The 22,976-nt window shown below is 39.2% G+C and overlaps 1 protein-coding gene across 1 annotated transcript in view; it reads left to right on the top strand.

The window, feature by feature from the left end:
- Positions 1 to 362: 362 nt before the first annotated feature.
- arhgef40 (Rho guanine nucleotide exchange factor (GEF) 40) overlaps positions 363 to 22,976 on the top strand; it is a 53,661-nt gene continuing 31,047 nt past the window's right edge. Inside the window, exons 1-8 of the mRNA XM_028474727.1 lie at positions 363 to 437; positions 514 to 578; positions 3,736 to 4,125; positions 12,161 to 12,250; positions 13,110 to 13,217; positions 18,058 to 18,343; positions 21,155 to 22,238; positions 22,673 to 22,911. Of these exons, the coding sequence (XP_028330528.1) occupies positions 4,123 to 4,125; positions 12,161 to 12,250; positions 13,110 to 13,217; positions 18,058 to 18,343; positions 21,155 to 22,238; positions 22,673 to 22,911 (1,810 nt within the window). The 5' untranslated portion in view covers positions 363 to 437; positions 514 to 578; positions 3,736 to 4,122. The remainder of the gene's footprint in view (positions 438 to 513; positions 579 to 3,735; positions 4,126 to 12,160; positions 12,251 to 13,109; positions 13,218 to 18,057; positions 18,344 to 21,154; positions 22,239 to 22,672; positions 22,912 to 22,976) is intronic.

Raw genomic sequence — 22,976 nt, forward strand, 5'->3', positions numbered from 1 at the left:
CGGGGAAGACCCAGGACACGCTGGAGAGACTATGTCTCTCGGCTGGCCTGGGAACGTCTCGGGGTCCCCCCGGACGAGCTGGAGGAAGTGGCCGGGGAGAGGGAAGTCTGGGCCTCCCTACTGAGGATGCTGCCCCCGCGACCCGGAAACGGCTAAGCGGGAGAAGATGGATGGATGGATGGAATATGCTTTTGTTCTTATTTATCAGTAAACACTAAATAAAAGCTGCCCTCTAGTGTTGAAAGTACAGTGTAACAGCTCCTAAAGCTGTATCGAGCGCTGTATTCTCTTGTCTCCCATAAACTCTTTGATTTCACGTGACCAACGTTGACCAATAGGCGGCCTTTATTATGTGCTACCCGGAAGTTATTGGTACACGGCACGCGAGCGACGGGGATGAACAAACCTACAAACCAACAAACAAACTGTTGCTGCTGGTAGGTTTTACTTCTTTTTATGAATATTTCGCTATGACAAGTTGTCAAACTAAATGTATTGATTGATGACTCATAGGAGCAGACTGACATTGTCCAAGCAACTCGGAAAAGCCGTGCGTTCGATGCAATATAACGGAATTGGTGAGTTCATGCGTTAGCATTAGCCTCTCTCATTCGTTCGTATGGGTCTGTTTAGCATTGTTTGTTTATGTCCAGTTTCTGCACTTTTCTTGCAGTGATTTTGTCCAAATGAAATGTATTTAATGTTGATTAATTATTTAAGATTTTTTTCCGATGTTGCCAAGTTGTTTATTATGTATTTTGTGGCGTTATTTAACCAAATATTGTCTTATTTATTCTGTTGGTAATGCACTTTACACTGAAATGCACTTTAACTACCAATTGTTTCGTGATTAATCAATACTTATTGTCAATTTTTAGTTGGATTGGATGAACAATTTAGTGAGGGGGGTTATGTAGGCCCCTATAAAATCCATTTACAGTCATTTTAGTTCCCAAATTCCGTGTTTTCCACATTGATTTTTGAAAATTCCGTTGTTGTTGTTGTTTTTTTTTTTAATTTTAATTAATTGATTTATTTTTAGAACTACTTAACAAGTTTTAACTCCTCAATTAGTTTTTAACTCCTGTGAGGAAAAAACAAATAAATATGAATGAAAAAGAAACCCACAATTACACAAAAATGTATGTTAAAAACAAAAATGTAATTTAAAATAACGTGTAAGCTGACATGGATTATTCTGACTGCTCCTTTTTAATTATTTATGTCATATAAAGATGTATGAATATGATCCCCTCAGGAATCAAAGGTTTACTGAATCTGAGCAGGTTTATTGATGACTTTTTGATCAACTTCTTTTTAAATGATCCTGGTGACATTATTCCAGACCGTAATCATTAAAAAAATGGACACAAGGATGCATCAGTTATTTCACCACTAGTGGGCAGAATATTGTAGAGCAGAGGTCGCCTCTTTTATCACAGTGGGGCCACAAAAATGTGTTTGTGTTTGTTTGTTTGTTTGTTTGTTTGTTTGATCGGAGGGTCACATGATCAACAATCATATCAACGTTTAGAATAATGAGAGATCTGAGCATTAATTCAGGAAAGAACAAAGAGTTTTTATTCAAATTTTATTTGTTTTTCTCACATTTTGTGTACATTTGTTGTTGTCTTGCTCATTGTGTTTATTTGTGATGTAATTTTTGTGTATTTCTGCTGTCGTTGTGCTTTTTTGTTAGTGCTGTGTGTTTGCAGAATAATTTTTTGTGTTTTTCTTGTCTTAAAGTACTTTTGATCTTGTCATTTTCTGTAATTTTGTATATTTGTCTGAGTAATTTTGTGTATTACAGTTTACTGTTGTCATTTTGTTCATTTTTGTAATAGTTCTGTGTTTTTCTGTTGTCTTTTACTGTATTTTCCTGCAATGTTGTAATTCTTTGTGTTTTTTTTTTTATGTATTCTTGCTCTTGTTTTGTGTATTTATTTTGGGTTCCGCATAAAATTAGACTAAGGGCTGAATGTGGCCCCTGGGCCACCAGTTGCCTATGTCTGTTGTAGAGTATTAGAAGCTAAGCAAAGTACTTAGTAACCTACGTTGTTTAAGACTTAACAATCCCTGGCATCGTCCACATTAATAATTGTTTGTCACGGATCTTCTGTAGATCTGATGAAACGTTATTCATACGCTCTGAACAGGGTTAGCATGACGAAGGGAAAAGCTGTTGACGTTTTCACAGAGCGCCGCAGCGCTTCACTAGAAAGACACAGTAAAGTTACGTGGGAAATGGTCGGCGCTGTGTGTTGGAGCTGTGATGAGTTGCATGTTTTTTGTTTTTTTTTTAGAAGTTTAGACGGTGTTTCGCGTGGACGCTTTCACATGTTGAAGCGGCTAGGATGGGAGGGGGCGGGGGCGGTGCATCAAATGAGCGGTCTTCATTAATATTTCACCAAAACAAACATTGTTTCATTCACATTCTTTTAATTTCCTGCATCCAACAGTGGATTTCGTTTTCATTGGTCGATTCCGTTAAATTATAGAGCCCGACTTTTTCTCGCACAATTTGCACACAACTGGGCTTTTGTTTTCCAGCCGGTGTTTTTCTTTAAAAAATAAAATAACGGCAACAAAACACAGGAGCGACGACGTCTCCTCGGCTTCTCCCGTTTCGTGTATTGCAGGCTGCGTCAGTATTATGTATGTCCCGGGAACTCGTGCAATGAGAGAGGTTTCGCGCTGTTTGGAGTGCAAAGAAAAAGTGATAAACTGCGTTGTTTTTTTTTTAATATTAATTGGAATTAACCCATTAAAGTCTAAGCCCTGATATTTACTAGCATGTATGATGTAGTTCCCTCTCATTATGCAAATGCGTGATTGCCTCAGGTTAATGTTTAAGCTAATAGGCTAGCAGGATATAGCAAAAAGGGATACACTTGTTTCTTCTACTATACTATATTATCAGTGAATATATTCTCTTAAATAATTCATTCACGTCACGGCGATCCGACTCCGGTTAAGCGGGAGAAATTATTCATCAAGTACAGATTTTGTTCAAAAAACAAGATGTTTTTCCAATTGTAGTCCAGACGGGGTGTTGCACAAAACCAGGATAGGGGAAAAAGCCTGGAAAAATGTCTATCTTGGATAAACTTATTTTTTAATGTGTAAAGCATTTATAAAATAAGTTATTAACGGTATCATTGTAGATGACGGATGACATCATCACCGAAAAAAAAGGTGACGTTGCACACCCTTGAACCAAGCAGCAGCCATGTTGAAACTCTCAGCTCAGTTTGATCCTGATCTGCAGAGATATTTAAGGAACGAGCACACACACACACAGATAAACCTTGCTTTTATAGAGAGATTTTAATGTTTTGTATATTTATGCATTAGGGCTATTGTCTGCCAGCCTTTCTTTCTCCTTTTTAGCAGCGCTGCTCTTCCATTTTTCCTGCATCGTGTCTTATATTTCTTCATCCTGTTGCAGAAACATCAATTGTTGGGCAAGTGTAAACAAAGCTGCGCGTCTGTGTTCCATACTTTCATTGGTGATTCTGTGATCGAATTCAAACCACTTATCTCAAACCTTCACTAACCCGTGGCAAATGTGCAACCAATTTATCCAAGACCAGACTTTGTCTAACCATGTATTCTCCTTTATCCTGGATGTATTTATCTGACTTTTCTACAATACCCTCCAGGTGACCACTGGATGTGATGTGTTTCGCCTGTTTTGTGAAAACAGTAAAGTGTGTTTATTTTGTGTGTTTACAGGTCGACTGGGCGGGGGAGGAACGGCTTTCCGATGTCTATTCATTAAAAGTTACTTCCAAGTGGTGAGAAGAAGAAAAAAAAGATGGAAAGTTTGAGAGGGACTGTGGCGCTCTTGTTAGGTGAGGAGTGGGAGGTGGCTGAGAAGAGGAGGAGGAGGAGGAAGAATGCAGCTTGGACATTCCCAGGCTGGGAAATCCAGCAGGAGGAAAGAGCGCTTGTTTGGTTAGCGCTGGTCGACTCTGTGAAAAGCTACAGAATAGGAGACATCTGCAGAGGTCAGAGGTCATCCATCGGAGAGCGACGAGGAGGAGGAGGAGGACGACGCCGGTGTGAAGACATGAGGAGACGGAGCCGCTGAGGAAACATGTAGGAACTCTGACTCAAGTCATGGTGAGTCCCGTCTTTGTTGCTGTTATTTCCACATCAGCTTCACTCTGTCCTCACTTTCTAACGTGCTCCTGAACGCCTCACCACTCACAACCTCAACATGTAGCCAACAACAATTAGCACTGTTTTTAAAAGATGACCTTTTTGGTTGCAATTGCCTTTCCTCATTTGTACATTTTCTTCATTTTAATCCACAATTGTGCAGATTTTAAGCTTTTAAAGTGGTTTAATCAGGGTTTTTATGGCTGATACTGATCACAATTAGACTCATTTATTAATCACGGAGCATTTTTTCTATAGAAACTGTTTTAGACTCCATTAATTACCAAAGTAAAGTACAAAGTACACATTTTTCTTTATTGGTAAACAACGTTAAACTCTGCTCTCAAACAGCGTAAACAGCCTGGGTTGCAAATTTTCTTCTTTAAAATTGAGGACGCGACTTGTATGCCGCAGCGACCTATTTGTGGATATTTCCAGCATCAGCACTATCTAGTGCAGGGGTTCTCAACCTTGGGGTCAGGACCCCATTTGGTGTCACAAGACACTGGGAGTGGAAGAAACTAAGAATATATATATTTTTAACAATTTGAGCCCATTTTTGCTTATTTTTACAATTTTCTGCAACTCCACCAAACATGTCATATTTTAACCTATTTCCAGCACTTTTTTTTAGCCTTTTAATGCATTTTTGCTACATTTCTTCCATTTCTAACACTACTCCATCAAATTTCAATGCCTTTCCTGAACTTTTTTCCACTTCCAAAACATTTTTAGCACTTATAAACCTAATGTCACACACGTTGACCCATTATTGTCACTTTTAACCTATTTTTCACCATATTATTCATGCTTACTTTTTTTTTGCCAATTTAACCGCATTCACGGTTTGTCATGTCCATTATTAGCCAGTTTAAACTAATTGTTCAAACATGGACTTTTTCTGTCTGTTTTTGCCCGCTCTAAATTGCAACTTTTAACCAATTTCTGTGGTTTTTCTAATCCCGGCCTCTGGGACCTCTGGAAAAATTGAAAACCACTGGTATAGTGAATAAAAATGTGAATTGTATGACACAAATACAAACGCCTTAGCAGCTCCAATTTGATGGCAACACAATACAATTACAAGTAAATAGAAAATAGGTGCATTATTATGTCCTTTAAAAATGTATATGAAGTACAACAAAAATGACTAAAGCCACAATACTGTTTGAAGTCAGTCAGCTTTTACTTTTCTCAGCATTTAACATAAACCACGGAAAGTAAAGTGCCACAATCATACCTTCTGTGTCCGTAAGTGTGTGTGACTTTGGACAGAGCGAGTATTCATGGCTCAGAAAGGTTGGATATGGAAAGCAGGAGTCTCTAACGTGACATCGTACCAAGAAAACTGACAGTTTAACGTCAAAAAAGCCTCAAACTGCTTCTTTAGTCAATCACTCCCACAACAGTAGCCACAGTTACGTGATGGTTTTTAATTCAGAATTCAATAATTCTTAGTGTAGTATTTTGCAAAATGTGCAGTAGCAAAAATACTACACTTATTCGCTTATTGGTGGTTACAGTAGTGGGCTTGTAATTGGAGGGGTTCAAATCCACTGTGGGCCATTGAGCAAGTCCCTTAGACCTAATTGTTTACAGGACTCTTGAAAAAGATTATTAATCTTAATGAGACTTTCCTGGTTAAATAAAGGTTTAAAAAAAATGACGGGTGGGGGGGTGGACGTAATGGAAAAAACACAAAACAAGTCTTTTCTTTTTGGCTACAACAAAGAAGACCACATAAGAAAAACATTTTAACTTTTATTTTGATTGTAGTTTTGAAGCAGCAGCTGGACAACAACATACTGTTTCACTTTGGTCTGCTGAGGAGGAGAAGGAGATAGAAGACGTACTTTGGCTCATTAAAGCCAATGATTAATGCATTGGCTGAGCTACTTCCATCTATATTATGTTGAGTGGAAGGAGAACTTTCAGATGACCCACGTGTCATTAGTGAACCTCTGTGTCCTGGTGCAAGGCTTCATAAACCTTAGTTTATTGACTAATGGGGTAAAAGGTGACAGTTGACAGTCCCAGCTTGGACAGATGTTAGGGTGAATTCACACCGACGTATACTAGAGCGGTTAAAACAGTCTAGGATTTGGTTGCTCTGATAGTTCGTCTTGTTTGGTCTCTGTGAACACGGAAATGAAGTCTAGAGCGGTTCAAATGGGAGAATTCTAGAGTAATTGTTTCTGCTAGTCTCGGACTGTTTCCAATCCACGTTTAGAGCGATTAGGAGCGCTGTGATCAAACACAGGAAGTATCGGAGATGATGTAGAGTCCACGGTATTGTGGGTGGTCAGGAGTTTTGGCGACGGTGCAAAACATGATCTTAAAAGCACTAAAGTGCCGAAAAACTTGTTGCTGCTTCATTCTTTAATATTGTGAAAGAACAAACGAAGAAGGAAGAAGTTTCTGAGTACACAACAGCGCTGGCTTTGACCCATAGATGAGAGCCTCTTCTTGAGGTTTTAGTTTCTCTGCCTAGAGAAGTTTTTACTCCAGTAACGGTGCCCTCAACTGGTTAGTTTATGGAACCGCACCAGAGGTTGTTTGGAGCGGATCAGAAGTTGTTCTCTGAACACAAACCGAGCCAAACCAATTTGTTGAAATGATCAGCTGTCCTCCGCCCATTCGGACTAAGTCCACGACTCAACCAATGTGAAAGTAGTCTTAAAGTGAAACTTCACAGCAACTGTAGAGACTGGTTACATCTCCCGGGGGTTTCCTTTACCGTCTTTAACACAAACATTTGCGTATTTGGACGTAATCTTTAGAAATAAAGACGTTGGGGCTCTGCTTCAAAGGGTGGAGCCGTTTGGCACGGAGCGCAGAACAAAAAGCTGAGGAAAACCCAAATCAAAGAGAGGAGGGTCGGGTTGCTTTTTATTTTCGGAGGCTTGGACGGCAGCGCCGGTGGTTTTGGTGATGCTGGATTTTCCACATTCTGGGAGAAAAGTGGAAACGAGGGAGAGCAAAGGCCGACTTCTTCTAAAATCTGTTCTAGAAAAGTCTTCATCTTGCAGGCGACTCATTAAAGATAATTAGCAGAGCGGTGTTTGCAGTGAACATATAAACAACACTGGACATTCCCCTCAGAGAACTGACTGTGCACAAAGGTGCTGAGATGTATCCAAACAGTCAGGAATAAAGAGTACTGATGGTGGTTCTAAAGAGTGTCAGTGTTTGTGCTTTGGGGCAAACGGGCTCAGAAAAATGTCGTGAATGGAGAAAGCCTGGATTCTCTGACTGGATTTCCTGTGATTGTCTGGTAGTTACTGGTTTCTACTCAGTCTGCCAACTGGTTTCTGCTGCTTGGCTGCCACTCAAAATACTCTGTTACATTACAGCTTCACATCTTCAACCCCATTCCTGCCATGCAGACATTAAAGGCCTAAAGTCAAACTTAGCTGACAACGTTTAGAACATATGTTTCAAACTTATGGTCCGGGGGCCAAATCCGGCCCTTTGGAGCATCCAAATCCGGCCCGCAGGAGGAAGTAAAGATGACAAAGAAAACATGAATCATTGTGTAAATAAAACTCAATGCTCCTGGTGCTTATACCACATGCAAATCACGTTTAATGTTAAACTCCTGGGTAAAAAAACTCAAGTCTTACAAAATCCCTAAATTTTCCTCAAATTTAGACATTTTCCTTAATTAAATAGAAATTCACAAAATCTAGGAAACTTAAAGTGAAGAACCTGTCACTTATTGCTTGGATTTGGTTGGTTTCTTATATATTTTGTATATTATGTATACAAAGAAGTGTCGACTAGGTCACATAAATGTTGAAATTACTTGTTTTCTCACTTAAAAACTGTGGCCCACTTGACATCAAACTGCTCCGTATTTGGCCCCTGAACTAACATGTGTGACACTTCTGGTTTAGAACATTGTGTATACAGTAAATATTTACAGTATGAAAACACAATTTAATGTGTATCCCTATTTTAGAAGAGTATTAAAACATAATGTATGTAAATTTATGCTTGAATCGGACCGTCTAATTCCTTAAAGTATCAGAATTAGAGAAATTCAAGACTATCACTCGTTATTTTTGTTTTGTTTTGCATTTTTTGTTAAGCATTTTATTTTCTGTCAGGGTTCCTGTTTGTTGTCTACGCTCCCAGTTCTGCATGTTGTGTACACCAGTACATTCCATGGTTCTCTTTTTGTTTCCACACACGTGGAACCCCATCGCCATAATGACCTCCCTGCACTATTTTAAGGCGGGATTGAACAGTATGTTGAGTGTATAGAGTAGCAGTGGTTCAAATCATGTGTACCCCCTCTTCATATCATGAGTACCCTCTCCATAATTTCATATGCAGACTCTCCTAAACCCCTAAATATCTCCAACATTTGTTCCCTAAGGCTTCTTCTCCAAATTCAAAACAACGAGTACAAATTAAACTACTACTTTTGTGATTACTTTAATAGTAGGTAAATACAGTCTAATTTGTAAAATGTAGCTAATTATTGTCTTCCATTTGTCAGAAGTGTGGTTAAAAATGTCCTCTACAGCGTAAAATAATCACGTTTCAATAAATTACAAGTAAATCCAGCATTTTGTTGAGCAATAGTACTGTTAGTTTGTGGTGAATTTGTCCAAAAAAAAAAAAGTGCCTAAAAAGGATGAAGAAACATTTCCTGATTATTTTGTATTATTTGTTCAATCTTGGGTACACTACCCCTGTTTGGGAACCACTGGTGTATAGAGTATTCATTGATAATGACTGTGCGTTTTGGTGGCACACCGAGTAAGAAAACATGGAAACAGACACTTTTTAAAAGAACAATAAATCAATAAAAAACAGAAAAATACATATAAATGCCCAACCTCCAACCCCACATATATATATATATATTTAATCTATATTTATTCAGTGCTTTCTTTGTTAGCAACTATATATATAATATATTTTTCTTTAGTTTCCAGCATCAGGATTATTTCGTACAACCTTATTTGTACATTTCTTGTTATAAGCAAAGTGTGGAGGTTGAAAACAATACCCCGTGCTTGTGTAACACTGATGGAGATATGTTGCGTCTGCAGAGGAGGTCAGAGGTCATGTAGCGTGAGCCACGTTAAAACATGCAAAATTATCTTGATTCAGCGTTTTTTTTTTTTTTTTTTTTAACCCGGGGACTTTTCTTGTGAAAGGAATCCAAAGACTTTGCAGCAACAGTTTGTCACTTAGGCTGAAGGAAGGAAACTCCAACGTTCCCTCCCTCCTTTTCTTTGTCTTTTCAGTCCTCTGTCTCCTCCCTTCTGCTTTGCCTTTTTGTCCATCCTTTGGGTGCATCTGGTTTCTATCACGCTTGTTGCTGCTCGTTTCCCATCCATCTTTCCCACTGCTCGGCCTCCACCTCCTTTTTTTTTCTCTTTTCTCCCTTGTTCCTCTTTCTGTCCTACTGAGGGAACACGTTCTATTATGTTTTATTCCACTCTCCTCCTTTAACTCTTTCCTGTTTAGGAGCTGCTCTGCCTTGCTTTTTATTACTACTTCTTCTGTTTCTATTGTGTCTGCTCATGATTCATCACACACTGATGATGATGATGATACACTCATGTCCTCGCTGCTGTTGCATGCTCTCGTTTTCAGTAGTCGAAAATAAAAGAAAAACCTAACAATGAATAATTTTATTGAAATTGATTTATTTTTAATTCCCATGAAAGCACTTTAAAGCTGAATAATACAACTTCATATTTCAGTGCTGGTGCATGCTGTCTTTGTGAATAATGGGAGTTAAAAAAATAAAAAAATAAAAATAAAGCGACAAATTTTATTTAAATTGTTTTAAGTAAGGAAAACTTTTTTTGAAAGTTGACTTTACAGTACACTTTAAGATGATCACTCTAAAGCTGAAGAACGAAACTTTGAAATGTCCTTGGAGTCATTTATATCAACTTTTAGCATCAAACATATCCCTTATTATGTGGGCGTAATCATTTTGGAGTTTTCAGCCAATCAGAATAAACGTATCATATTGTGGTCATGTCAGCCAAACTCTTGCCTTGCTCCCATAGAAAGTCGGGGTGTGCATTGCCATGAATCTGACGATACGATACGAAACAATACGGTATTTCGCACTATCAATAATTACAAATACAAAATCTTTCTAAACTTGCGAGAACAAGTAAATGGTAACTAACTGCACAGTAATTCAGGTACAAATATAAAAAACAAGTGGTATGTTTATCAAAAGTTTTTTTTTTGCTTCTACAACCTTTGTTTTATGAAAATCAACTTCCAGCTAAAATACATGGATGTAGTTTAACAAGGTCTGATGTGGTTCACTGACACCCAGTGACCGGGCGTTTATGTGCTATGCAGACGTTAGCGCAATTAAATGGTTTTTTGTTAAAAAACATGATTAAAAAAAATGGATTTGTACATTTTTTGGATCAATACGATAATCGCATGATGAAATATCCCAATCAATTTTTTTTCTTACACCCTTAAGAGAGTCTATGGCAGCGGGTCTCAGACTTTATGATCTCAGAAGTTATGACAAGGTTGCACGCGGGGGCATGAAATATCGAAAATCTTTTTTTTTTTAGTTTTATTATTGCTTTTCTAAAAATATGTGATTGCAAAATGTATGTTCTTTTAATCAGATTTGAAGAAGAAAAGTAAAAATTTCCATTTTGTGAAAATAGGTTACATCTTCACGCCCAGGTGAAGGCGATTGTATTACGATTTGAGCTTTTTCTGCTTAAAAAACCCCAGTTAATACCGTCTTTTATATATAAATCAATTGCTGCTCGTGAATAATCACCGTGACTGTCGTACGTTTCCTCTTTGCTGTGATTGGTTTGATTTGAGAGTTTTGTTGCGTAAAAAGCTTTGGGGTTATTCAGACTACTGAGTCTGTGCATTGCGGTTAACCACATGTCTGATTTGTATATGAAAACAAGCCCCAAAAATCAGTGTTCACTCTGTTATTTCCTCCTCCTCCTTTTTCTCTGCTTTTTTCCATCCACTCGGGGCTCTTATTTCTCTGTTTCTCTCCAATAAATACCCGCCTCAAGATGTGATTGTTGTACGGGGGAACGTACGTAGAACTGGCCGGGGTTGGGGGCGACTGAAGTTTGGAAGAAAAGTGTCCCTGGTTGCCATGGTAACGGCCATGTGGAAACATAAACAGGCCTCGGGTTGCATTCGGAGGCTTTGCTGAGCCTCGGAGGAAATGCTTGACACTCCCTCAACTGTGCAAGAGTAACACAAATACAGTTTTTATGAAAAATTGATTGCATACTTTTAAATCCACAGTTGATAAAAAAAATAATAGCAAATTGACCGCCTGGGTCACGTGTGCACCAACAAAATAAGACCCCTTAGCCACATGTGTCAAACTCGAGGTCCGGGGGCCCAAATTTGGCCTTAAAGTGTCCAATTCAGCAGGAGAAAGTAAAATTGACAGAGAAAATGTGAATAATTAAGTTGTAGATATCTCAGCTCCTCCAAATACACAAATTCAATGAAACACCACAATATTGTATTTGTACATTTGTATTATATTTTACTGTGCACTTGTATTTAATCCCTATTTAATTGTGTATTAGTCTTTTTCTTTTCTTTGTTCTGTGTAAAGAAAAAAGTAATTTCCTCCTAGAATTTATTTTTAAAAGGAAATTGTTAAAAGAACACTAACTTTTTCAAAAGTCCTGCATTTTTTCACAAAATTATTTAAAAAAAAAAAGTCTGCCAAATTAAATAATAAATGGTCTCAAAATCAAGGAATGTCAAAACATGTCCAGGAGCTCAAAGTACATTTTGTGAATAAAAGAAAACGTTAACACTGTTGTGGTTCACTTTAAGGAACATTGAGCTGATTCCTCTTGAGTCGCTTCGTTACTACAGTAAATTTCAGTGTTGAATGACTTCCTGTTTCTCCCTCCAATAATAAAATGAAATAAAAATGTTCGGCCTTTCTTTAGTGGTTCTTTATTATATAGATAGAAAATTATTTTCTTTCTTTCAGGGTTCGGAGGCCATGGAGGACTGCGTCCAGGGGGCGCTATCGTCCCTTTATCCTCCGTTTGAGAGCACGGCTCCGCCCCTCCTCTCACAGGTGGGCTTCACCGCCATCTTTTTCAGAAATACCCATTTATCATTATGTTACAATCACACTGTAGACCAGTGGTTCTCAACCTTTTCAGTCTGCAACCCCCAAAGAAAAGGTACCAGAGACATGAATATTAAAGAAGGGTCATCTATGAGGGGGAATAAAGGGGAGAGATTTTTGGGGTCCATCCATAAAGTCAGTAAAATGATGGTCCATTGTTCTATGAATCTGTGATAACCACATTTATTTATACATCTGAATAATTTCCACTGTTATCCAGGAATTTTAGTAGTATTTTAGCCATAGTATATAGTCATCTTAAAAATGTAAATAATTGTTTTAGTCAGAAATAAAATAAGTTAAAAGTTAACAAAAATTATGGAAAAGCCATAGAAATTAGTTAAAAGTTGCAAATTAGAGTGGACAAAAACAGAAAAAGTGGCAATAATGGGTCAACATGTGACATTAGGTGGGAAAAGTGGTGGAAAGGGTTTATAAGTGTATGAGTCATTACTTTAGAAATGGGAGTAATGTAGCAAAGGAGCAAAAATAAGACAAGAAAAAGTGATGAAAATAGGTTAAAATATTATGATTTTGGTGTAGTTGCAGAAAAAGGGTAAAAATAAGCAAAATTGTTCAGATAATATTCTTAGTTTCTTGAAGGTGTCCGGTGACCCCAAATGGGGTCCTTACCCCAAGGTTGAGAACCCATGCTTTAGAGGAATCCCTCCATCTTGTGCAGGTTATTATTGGGGGCTTGTCCAAAAAGTCTTGAACATGTCAGTCTTCAGTTTCTTGTTTTTTGTAATCTTTCTTTGGATTCCTGTTGGTTTTCCACCAATCCTTCCTTTTCCTTTGTCGACAGGTCTTCTCGGTCCTGGAGTCGACCTATCAGAACGACAGTCTGCGGTACCTCCTGGACTACTTCGTACCTGCCAAGCATCTCCTGCACAAGCTCCAGCAGCACGCGTGTGTGAGTACAGGAACACACACGTAGCCGCGTAATCAGAAGCAGCATTGCCGTCGCACGCTAGCAGTGCACTGTGAGAAGCCAGACGGCTGTTAGCGTCTGCAAACCTTTGGGGTGAAGGACGAGCCTTAGGCCAGAAATATTCGGGGTTTGGGGATCCGGAGATAACGTCTGGTGAATATGAGACGTCAGGCGAGATGTCAAAAGAAATCATTTGATTCATTTCCAACCTGCTCATGATTACCCAGTGGAGGCCTGAACCTGCAGAGGAAAAGGCTTCTGGTAGGAGATCAAAACCACATATTCACAGGCTGGTATTTAACGTCTCGTAGGCTTTCCTTGTTAAAACAAATCATTAAGTTTTTGTGTTTAAGGATAATGGGGATTAATCATCCCAGTGCAATCGTTTCAGAATTTACCCACTGACACACACTTTGTCCCTAATTTCAAATCTAAAGTAAAGCCTACAATTTTCTGTGTTAAAAACAAAACACAACAAACAAAAAAAACAGAAGGAAATACAAAATACCTCTTCTGAAATGAAAAAATCAGTATAAACCATTTTTGTTTTTTGACATAGGGCCTCACATGCATATTTTATACTCCAGGAAACGTCTGACTCTTATCTAGGTCATCGTTGTGGGATGTTGACCTCGTAGGACCCTGTAATCTCCACGTTAACGGAATCGACCAATAAAAATAAGTGACGTAATGTTTAATGAAACGCCGTCACCGTGAGGCAAAGCACGTTTGTCATGGGGAAAGGTTTCCAGGGACCGCTCATTAGGTGGACACTAGTACTAGTGAAATAACTGATGCTATTTTTGTCTAATAATTACGATCAGCAATGATGTCATCAGGATCATTTAAATGAAGTTCATTTAAAATTAAGTTACTTCCTACATAAACCTGCTCAGATTCAGTAAACCATTGATCCCTGCGGGCAAATTGGGTGACATTAATTCTGCTCTCGTACATCTTTGACTTATTAGAAATCATTAAAAAGGAATAATAATAATAATAATCTGTCAGTCTTTTAATTGCTATACATGGTTTTAAATTACTCTTTTATTCTAACATACATTTTTGTTCAACGATGATTTTTTTCTTCTTCTGATGTGTTTGTTGTTTCCTTACAGGAGTTAAAAACTAATATTTTGTATAAAAAAAAGAAAAAAATTAAAGTCAAACACTGAATTTTTTTAGGGCCCTAAGCAAGTCCCTAAACCCTAACTGGGAGGGGGTAAATGCTGAGAACAAATGTAATGTATGTAGCTCTACATATGTGACAATAAAGGTGATCTGTCACTCTTCCTTATCCTTATGACTGAATGTCAAGCAAGTGTAGCAAACAGACAAATATGTCAAATTTTGCTCATTATCTCATTCAAAATCTTTGTGCAATATTAAATTGTCTCTATGACACGACCCACAAGTTGGAGAACCCCTCGGGTTTGGTTACCTGAGATCTCAAATAACGAGGTGAAATAGATGACGTTTGTTTACCAGTTGCGGGTGATTTAGCAAATTTGCATGTTAGAAGCTAACATGCTAAATAGGGATGTAACGATTAATCGTAAGGCAGTTAAAAATTGATTCATAGGTATCACAGTTCACATCGATGCTCTGAAAATTAAATTGCAGTACTTTTTTTAGGCAGCAGAGGGTGCTATATATTTATCCTTCTCTTGTCCAGAAGTATAGGCGGCAGGTGGAATCTGCTACTACTTTCTTTCTGGCCACCTTCTACTCTTAAACATGTTCATAAATGATTTTTTACCCCTTTAGCACCGAAAGAATATCTGTAATATTACGTGAATATCTGTAAAAGTCACGTTTTTCTATTAGCTCTGTCTGCTAGCATAGCATCTCTTCTTCACTGCAAGATATCTGCATGCCAACCGACCACTGGGTTACCAGCGCCCTCTGCTGGTCCAAACAAATATCTGATGTAAATACAGTGCAATGACTTTTTTTTTTTTTAAAGTCCAATTGTTAAGGCACAAAATACATTTTCAGTTGCACTTTTATAAAGAAAAGGAACTATTATGTAGTTTTGCATTGTTTACTATACAATGAAATATAAAAGGAAATGGTACAGTATTTTCAAGTTTTTTTCCCCAAAAAAAAAAAGGAATATTTTTCAGTCATCATGTCTACAGTCCCATTTTGTAAAATAAATCATGAATCGAATCGTATCGGGAGTTGAGTGAATCGTTACATCCCTAATGCTAAATAAAGCCTTGGTGTTATTTTGCGATCCTAGCGCACGTTTTTATGTGAATAATTCAAATAAATCTGGTACTTTTTAGCCAAAAATAAAGGCATGGAACAAGTAGGATTTTGGTTTTGGCGCGCAGTTTTCTCTTTGTGTACTCAGATTACTCTCCAGTACCAAGACAAACATAGGGAACGCAGCGAGTACTTAGCTCTGGTCTCTGAATAAGATTCCTTCACAGATAAATAACTCACACTGTTAACTTGGAGATAAAATACTTTCTCGAAGTTCCCTCTGCGGCTCTCTCTCTCACACACACACACGGGGACTGTGAGGAAACCATGTTTTCATTGTCGCTGAGCAGTGCTGCCTGGGTCAGGCGGTAGACTCTGAGTCATGGCTGTAATCACTTCCATATGTGAGAGAGAGCAGAGAGGACGAGGAGGAGCTCGGAAACGGTGGGAGGCGACGATATGGACTCCATTCAAAACACTGGAGGTTTGCACATTATCATTGACTGATTGAGGAATTTCAGGAGCAAACACAAGGATTCATTGAGGGAGAAGTGGAAAGGTTACAAGTCATGCCAACGTCATCCGACTGATCACATCCCCTTAAATCAGTGGTTCTCAACCTTTTTAACCACATTTATGTATTGATCAGAATAATATCTATTGTTAACTAGGAAGCTTATTATTCTGTGCGCCATAGTATATAGTCATCTTAAAGGTGCAGTTTGTAATTTTTTTTACATCATTTGGTCAAAAAATCCATAATCACCTTTTATCATATTGTAATCAAAGAATTCTGAGTGGACAGTGAAGCTATTCTCCTTCTCTTGGTGTTTAGAAATCCAGGAGTGTCACGCTGGGTGTCAGGAAGATCTTTCTACTAACATTTGTGCTGTATTGGGTGTTTCTATTGGCTGCTCGACTGAAGTCAGGTGCATTCACGGACCATTGGTAGTAAAAGTGCAATGATGGACGTTCCAGCAGAAGTCCCCACTGTTAGACACAACAGTTATAAGGCAAATCGAGCAGAAAAAGGCAGACTGAGGTGGAGAAGCAACAGAATAAAGGCACAAACATACTCGGGGAGAATGGACAGCTTTGCGTCCTCACGGATCCCCGCGACTGTGGAGGTTCGGCCCCACCTAATGGTGTCAGATGGGATAACCCGCGTGTAAACCTAAGAGAAGCTTATTCAAGGTGAATTAATTTTACAGTCTGGATGCGGAGTAATGGTTGTCAGTCTGCCCTGAGCAGCATCTGGGATCATAGCTCTGTGTGCTCTCTGGCGGGGACGAGCTGATGGCAGCAGCCGCTGCTCTGGGCAGTAACGAGAGTAATGCGTGGATTCTAGTCAGTCTCTAAAACACCAGAAAAATCTCTAATAACACAAGATAAAGTAACTGCATTTGTCACTAGTCTCTATTGACAGAAAGAAGTCACTAAGAGCGTTCAGAAAAGATGCTTGTAAGGGAGATTAACTTTTGGTTTTTAAACAGAGTTGAGAGAGGATTCTATATACTGCAGCTTTAAAGATGTAAATCCTTGTTTCAATCGGAAATAAAATGGGTTGAAAGTAAATTTGTGGTCAAAAACAGACAGAAAGGGTTCAAAGTGTCAGTATTGGAACAGTTTGTTTAAACTGCCAAATAATGGACATGAAAAATTGTGACTGTGATTAAATTGGCAAAAATTAGCATGAAATATGGTGAAAAGTGGTGTAAGTTGACAATAATGGGTCAACATAATGCAATATTCTGTGTAGAAAGTGGTGGAAATGGTTTATAAATGGCAAAAATGTCTTGAAAGTGGGGGGGAAAAAAGCGCAGAAAAGGTGTGCGTTTCCTTTGCATGCACAACCAATTCTTCTCCTTGTGGTAAATCAGGCCCTTAGTTACTTTTGTAGCTCATGATAACATTTAAAACTACAGGGTTCATGCAAGCATTCATAATAAACACAGTGACTGTAATCCAATAATTACTGCATGCCAAAGTAGATTTTTTTAGTCTACATGCAAGAAAGAAAGCAGACGGGAGGCTTAAGGGAGATAAATTGAATAAAAGGTCGGAAGTAACGTGAAAGATGGATGAGCGGTTTAGTTCAGCAATTTAATTTGACTGTCTCGTGAGTCCAGAGCGCAAGGACGGTGGAGGAGTTGATTTGAAAGAGTTCTGGGTGGGAACCAGACGACTCTTGTAGAAGCTGAGATTAAACAGTAGAACTATATGGTTCCATGTTCGTTCCCACGTCTTGCAGTGAAATATACTGAGTTGTTTCCACTTGGATTGTTTTAGCAGCAGCAACAGTAGCAGCAACGTGTTGTTGTGAAGCTCCAGTCTGAGTCACTTTGTCCAGGCTCTTCTCCCCGCGTCATGCTAGCTAAGCAGTTTTCCCCCTTTAGAAAACACAGTGAGTCACATGGCTGACATTTGTCCGTGGCATTGGCTGTGGGTCAGCAGAGCGTGTGAAAGGCGGACAGTCGTGTGGAATTAGTTTGAGTAATTCATCTGAACGAGGAAGCATCCACTAGACAGACTTTTGGTTAGAGGAGACTCTTTGATTGTAGAACTTTAATGGTACTCAGAACATTTACTTTGTTTTCTCCTGGTCCTATAGTCTCAGTACCTGGGTTGCCTGTTCCTCCACTCCGGCTGGCCTCTCTGTCTGGGTGAAAAGGTGGTGGTCCAGCTCTCCACCTTGGACTGGAGGCTTCTGCGCAGCAACGACTTCTACCTGCAGGTGGTGCCGTTTTCTACCCGATGCCCCCGCCTGGCCCTGAAATGTTTGGCTCCTGGAGGTCGCACGGTTCAGGAGATCCTCGTGCCCGAGTCCCAGCATCCGCTTGTGTTTACGACTGAGTGGATTCACAGTGTCAACAAGGAGCGCGGACATAAGCGTGAAGGTAGGCGAGAACTTAAGACATCCACCTCTGGTCCTAATCTTTAGGTCGGGAAAAAGCCAAATCCATTTAATCAAAGGCTTTATAAGAAGTTAAAGTCCTTAAAGAGTAACTCAACCTAGAGGTTTTGGCTGGAAAATCAAAATGTGCCTCGATTATGGGTGTGACTCCTGGAGCAGTTAAGACACGCCCAGTCTATACTATTAAAATCTCCATAAAACAAGTTTGACATATTATTTAAATTGTCTGGGTTCCCCAGGGACCCTGAACGCATCTCAGGGAACACGTTCATTTAAAAGGCTGTAACTATAATATTTGCTCTATCTGAGAAATTCCACCAGTTTCTGAAAGCTAAGGAGTCATTGTGATAATTTTACTCACACGTGACAGAATCAATAAAGATGCCGCTTTGTTTTGATGAAAACGCCACACGAAGAAAAGAGAGCGAACCAAAATCCGAGAGAGAGAGTAATTAAAAGAGACCAAATATTGGTTGGTTTCATTGAAAAGGTTATTTATTGATATTTAATGATTATGTACTATTCTGTAAGCCTTGAGTTTTTTGTTATTGTTTTAATGTCTAGTAGGAGATGTTCCTCATTGTTTTGTTTCAATGACTGAGTTATTTCAAGAAGGTATATATTAAGTTTTTGATGGACAGATGGTTAAAATGCATAATAAAGGTTAATGACTTGAGTCGCCACTGATTTTAGATTATTTTAAGATTTTTTTAATTTATTTGTAAACCTTATGAGCAATTACAATTTATGATATTGTATTTTGCCATTACAGGGTAGATTACAGAAAACCCCAAGTATTCTAGTATGGTAATCAATGGCTACCCTCATCTCTGCTATGCTAACTGGCTACTCAATGCTCACTATACCTCTCTATTCACAATTCTCCCAATCCAGCGTGGCCAACAGTGACAGAAGAAACCACCAAAACGTCACAAACTAACATTCTCAGAAAACAGCAAAATTAGCTTGTTAGTCGAGTTTCAAGCCATAGAGGGCAGTCACTGTTTTTACAACAAAATAAAACAAATTAAAATACTTTGAATAAAATGTCAAGAGTTGAATAAAAAGCAGTCAACACAACTTCATACTAAATACTTTTGTTTTCAGCAGAATTAATTGGTTTGGGGGGTGCTTTGCTCTCCTTTAAGTTGAATTAAACTCATTGATAAATTAGACACTAAATGTCTCACACAGTTGTCTGACAAAGCACTTGTTTAGTATTGCCTGCCAAACCTTGGATGTGGAAAGTCAATCTTGTTGGTTAAAAGTAATATTAAGTCAAAATTGCGAAGTGAAAGAAGTTTAGGGAAGTAAAAGGGATCCTCAACTCAAATGTCAGACAGCTCAACTGAAACAAGAGATTTATGAAATTAAATGCATTTAATGGTTGCCATGGTAGTGCAGACTTCCTGTTTGAAGGTGTTTTCCTTGTTCAGCTGAAGGCATGTGTGGATCTGTAGTAAGATGGATGATAGTATCTTTATTTAGTTTTCTTTGCATACAAATAAATACATTTAAGTCATTAAGTTTTTTACTCTCGTTATTGAAAAAAGGAAAACTCTCTAACTATGTCCAAGGAACTGGATGACAAGTAACTAAGCTCTACAACGTCAGATTGAAATTATATTTCACCATGGACTCTTTTTGGGAGCAGAAATACCTTGAGTTAGCCTAACATGACATGTGAACGCTGATTGGCTGAAATCTCCAAAATGGTGACTCCCACAAATAAAGGAATATTGCGTGTGTTTGAAGCTGTAAGTTGATATAAATGACACCAAAGACAATTAGTAACAAAGTTTTATCATTCAGCTTTAGAGCGATCATCTAAAGCAATTGTTCTCAACCTTGGGGTCAGGACCCCATTTGGGGTTGCAACACACAAGGAGGGGGTCGCCAGATACCTTCAAAAAACTAGGAGTATTGTCGGAATAACTTGAGCCCATTTTTGCTTATTTTTACTCTTTTTCTGCAACTACACCAAACTTGCCATGTTTTAACTCCTTTTATTGCTTTTTTTTGCTACATTACTCACATTTTTGCCACTTCATCAAATTTCAATGGCTTTTCTGCACATTTTTTCCACTTTAGATATTTTTGGCACTTATAAACCCTTTCCACAAATTTCCACCTATTGTCATGTATGTTGACCCATTATTGTCACTTTTAACTTCTTTTCATCATATTTCATGCTTATTTTGTCAATTTACACACATTCAGGATTTTTCATGCCCATTATTTTCCAGTTTAAACCTATTGTTCCTACTTTTTAAATTACATTTACCCAACCCCCCCCATTTCTGCCACTTTTAAGACAATATTGACACTTTGAACCATTTTTGGATAGAGCATCATTTTGTTGACTTTATGGATGGGCCCCAAGAAGCTCCCCCCTTTATTCCCCCTTATAGATGGCCCTGTTTCCACATGACTGTTCTTCAATGTTCATGTTTGTGTTCAACCACCTTCAGCTACAGTGGGGGTCCCCGGTCTCTGGCACCTTTATTTTGGGGGTTGCGGGCTGAAAAGGTGGAGAACCACTGGTTTTAAGTGCATTCATGGGATGGGTTGGCATCACTTGAATGAAATTATCTCAAAAAGAAGCTGTTCACTACCTGAAAGGTTAGGATGAAAAGATAGTGAGATGTTTGCCATTGCACATAGTCCCATAAATTTATGGTGGATCAATCCTCCTAGTGGAATAATAACCGTGTAATGTATCAAAAGGTTTCCGGGATATTATGGACTACGGTTCAGTGGTCATATTGACATTCTTCTCTTCATCTTCTTACAGTTGGTGGAGGACTCGACACATGTCTGGTCAGCACCTGTGATGGGGTTGTAAGGCTTGCGTGGAAGGAGGTTGTTTACCCAAAATTCATCCATGACCCTTCTGAAGAGCAGAGCGTGATGTCCAAGCGCCTCTCCAGTGAAGGTGGCAGTAGCCTGGTTGGCTGGGGCGGTTCCTCCTCTGGGGAACTGGACTCTTGGTCCTGGGATGAGGAGGAGGACAGCATAGATACTGATCCGGGACTACCACGACGGCGTCGCAGTGAAGACGGGTTAGGGAGGACTGCGAGGCATGTTCAGCTCGACGGGGAATACGTGGAGTTGCTGGAGCCCAGAGGTGGACCTGATGGAGGCGTCGATCCGAGGCAGAGGTACCTAGAGATGCATGGGATCTCTAAAACCAAGACTTTACCTCTGTGCAAGAGAAGTAAAGCCATCAAGCTACGCAAGGGTAAAGCCTGGGGATACTGGAGGACCGAAAGGTCGGGAAGCTTTCGTGGTGTCCTCGGAAGCAAAGGGGACGGATTGACTTCTAAAGTTGTATCTGGTCAAGCCAAAGACAGGAGTTCTTACTCTTCCTCAGTCCATGACTCTGATGAAGGAGATAAAGTAAGCAGGGAATCGGAAGGCCTCGAAAGCCCCAGTCCTTATTTCGATGGGGGACTAAAGGAGAGGAGGCCCGGTGTGGGCCGGGAAAGGGAAACCAATGGCTTCCCACATCAATCATCCAGAAATGACCACAAAAGTAAAAACTCAAAAAGCAGTGACAGCTCGGTCCCAAACGACCTCCACGACCGGACAAACCAGATGGGACACATGGTGGAGGCTCATTCGGATCAATCAGATGCTGTTTTTGAAGACACAGACAAACCACTGAGCGGAGACAGCAACGTGACAACACCGACTTCGGACGTGTCAGAAAGGCCTTTCGTGGGAGGGCCAGAAGGTGAAGGAAGTGATAAAAGTGAGTCCAGAGGGAAGGGTTCATCAAACCCAAAGATCGAAGAGAAAGAAGACGTCAAAAAGGTGGAGGAAAGAGTTTGTCCAAGAGGAAAAGAAATTAAAACAGCAGGATTTAGAGCGCCAAGGTGTGATGTTACTTTGTTTTCGTCTTTCTTAAACCGATATTGCAAAAATATCAACATGAAGTGTGGAGAGCTGGAAATTAAATGGTTTCTTGTATATTTGTGACTCTGACATAGACAATTGGTTGTCTGCGGTCCCCAAAACCAATTCCCCAAAAATTTAAATTCAAAAGATTGAAAGGAATGTGAAGCTCAACATAATGCACAAAATAATTCCAATAACACATACAGTATAATGGACAAAATGTCAACAAAAGTACTCAAAGTAACAAGAAAAATGCACTAAACAATTTAAAAATGCACAAAACTGACTAATAAGTCACACAAAATACCAACAAACTACACAAAATGACAGAAAAATACAGAAAATCTCCCAAAACACACACATTTACAACAAAAATTCCTATTATTCTCTTTGTGGCCCTTGCTGTGTCTAGGAGGAAGAGGAAGGGAAAGGGGGCCAAACGGCGAGCTAGATCCGGTGGTCGGGTGAACCAAAAAGGCTCCAAATCGAGCTGTAAACCCTCTCAGCCAAGCCAGACTAACTCTTCCACTTCACCAAAGACGCCAATCACTGCCGAGGACCTGCCGCAGAAAAAAAAAGAACCTGACGATCAGGTAGATGGAGTGTCTGACAGCACTAAGAACTCCGAAAGCACAAGAACCAACACTTCAGGTATGTGGACCATTAACAACTTCCTGTCAGTCTAATAAACCCTTAGAATCTTCTGATTGATTGTT

Source organism: Gouania willdenowi, chromosome 18 (assembly GCF_900634775.1).
Source record: "Gouania willdenowi chromosome 18, fGouWil2.1, whole genome shotgun sequence".
Classification (NCBI taxonomy): domain Eukaryota; kingdom Metazoa; phylum Chordata; class Actinopteri; order Blenniiformes; family Gobiesocidae; genus Gouania; species Gouania willdenowi.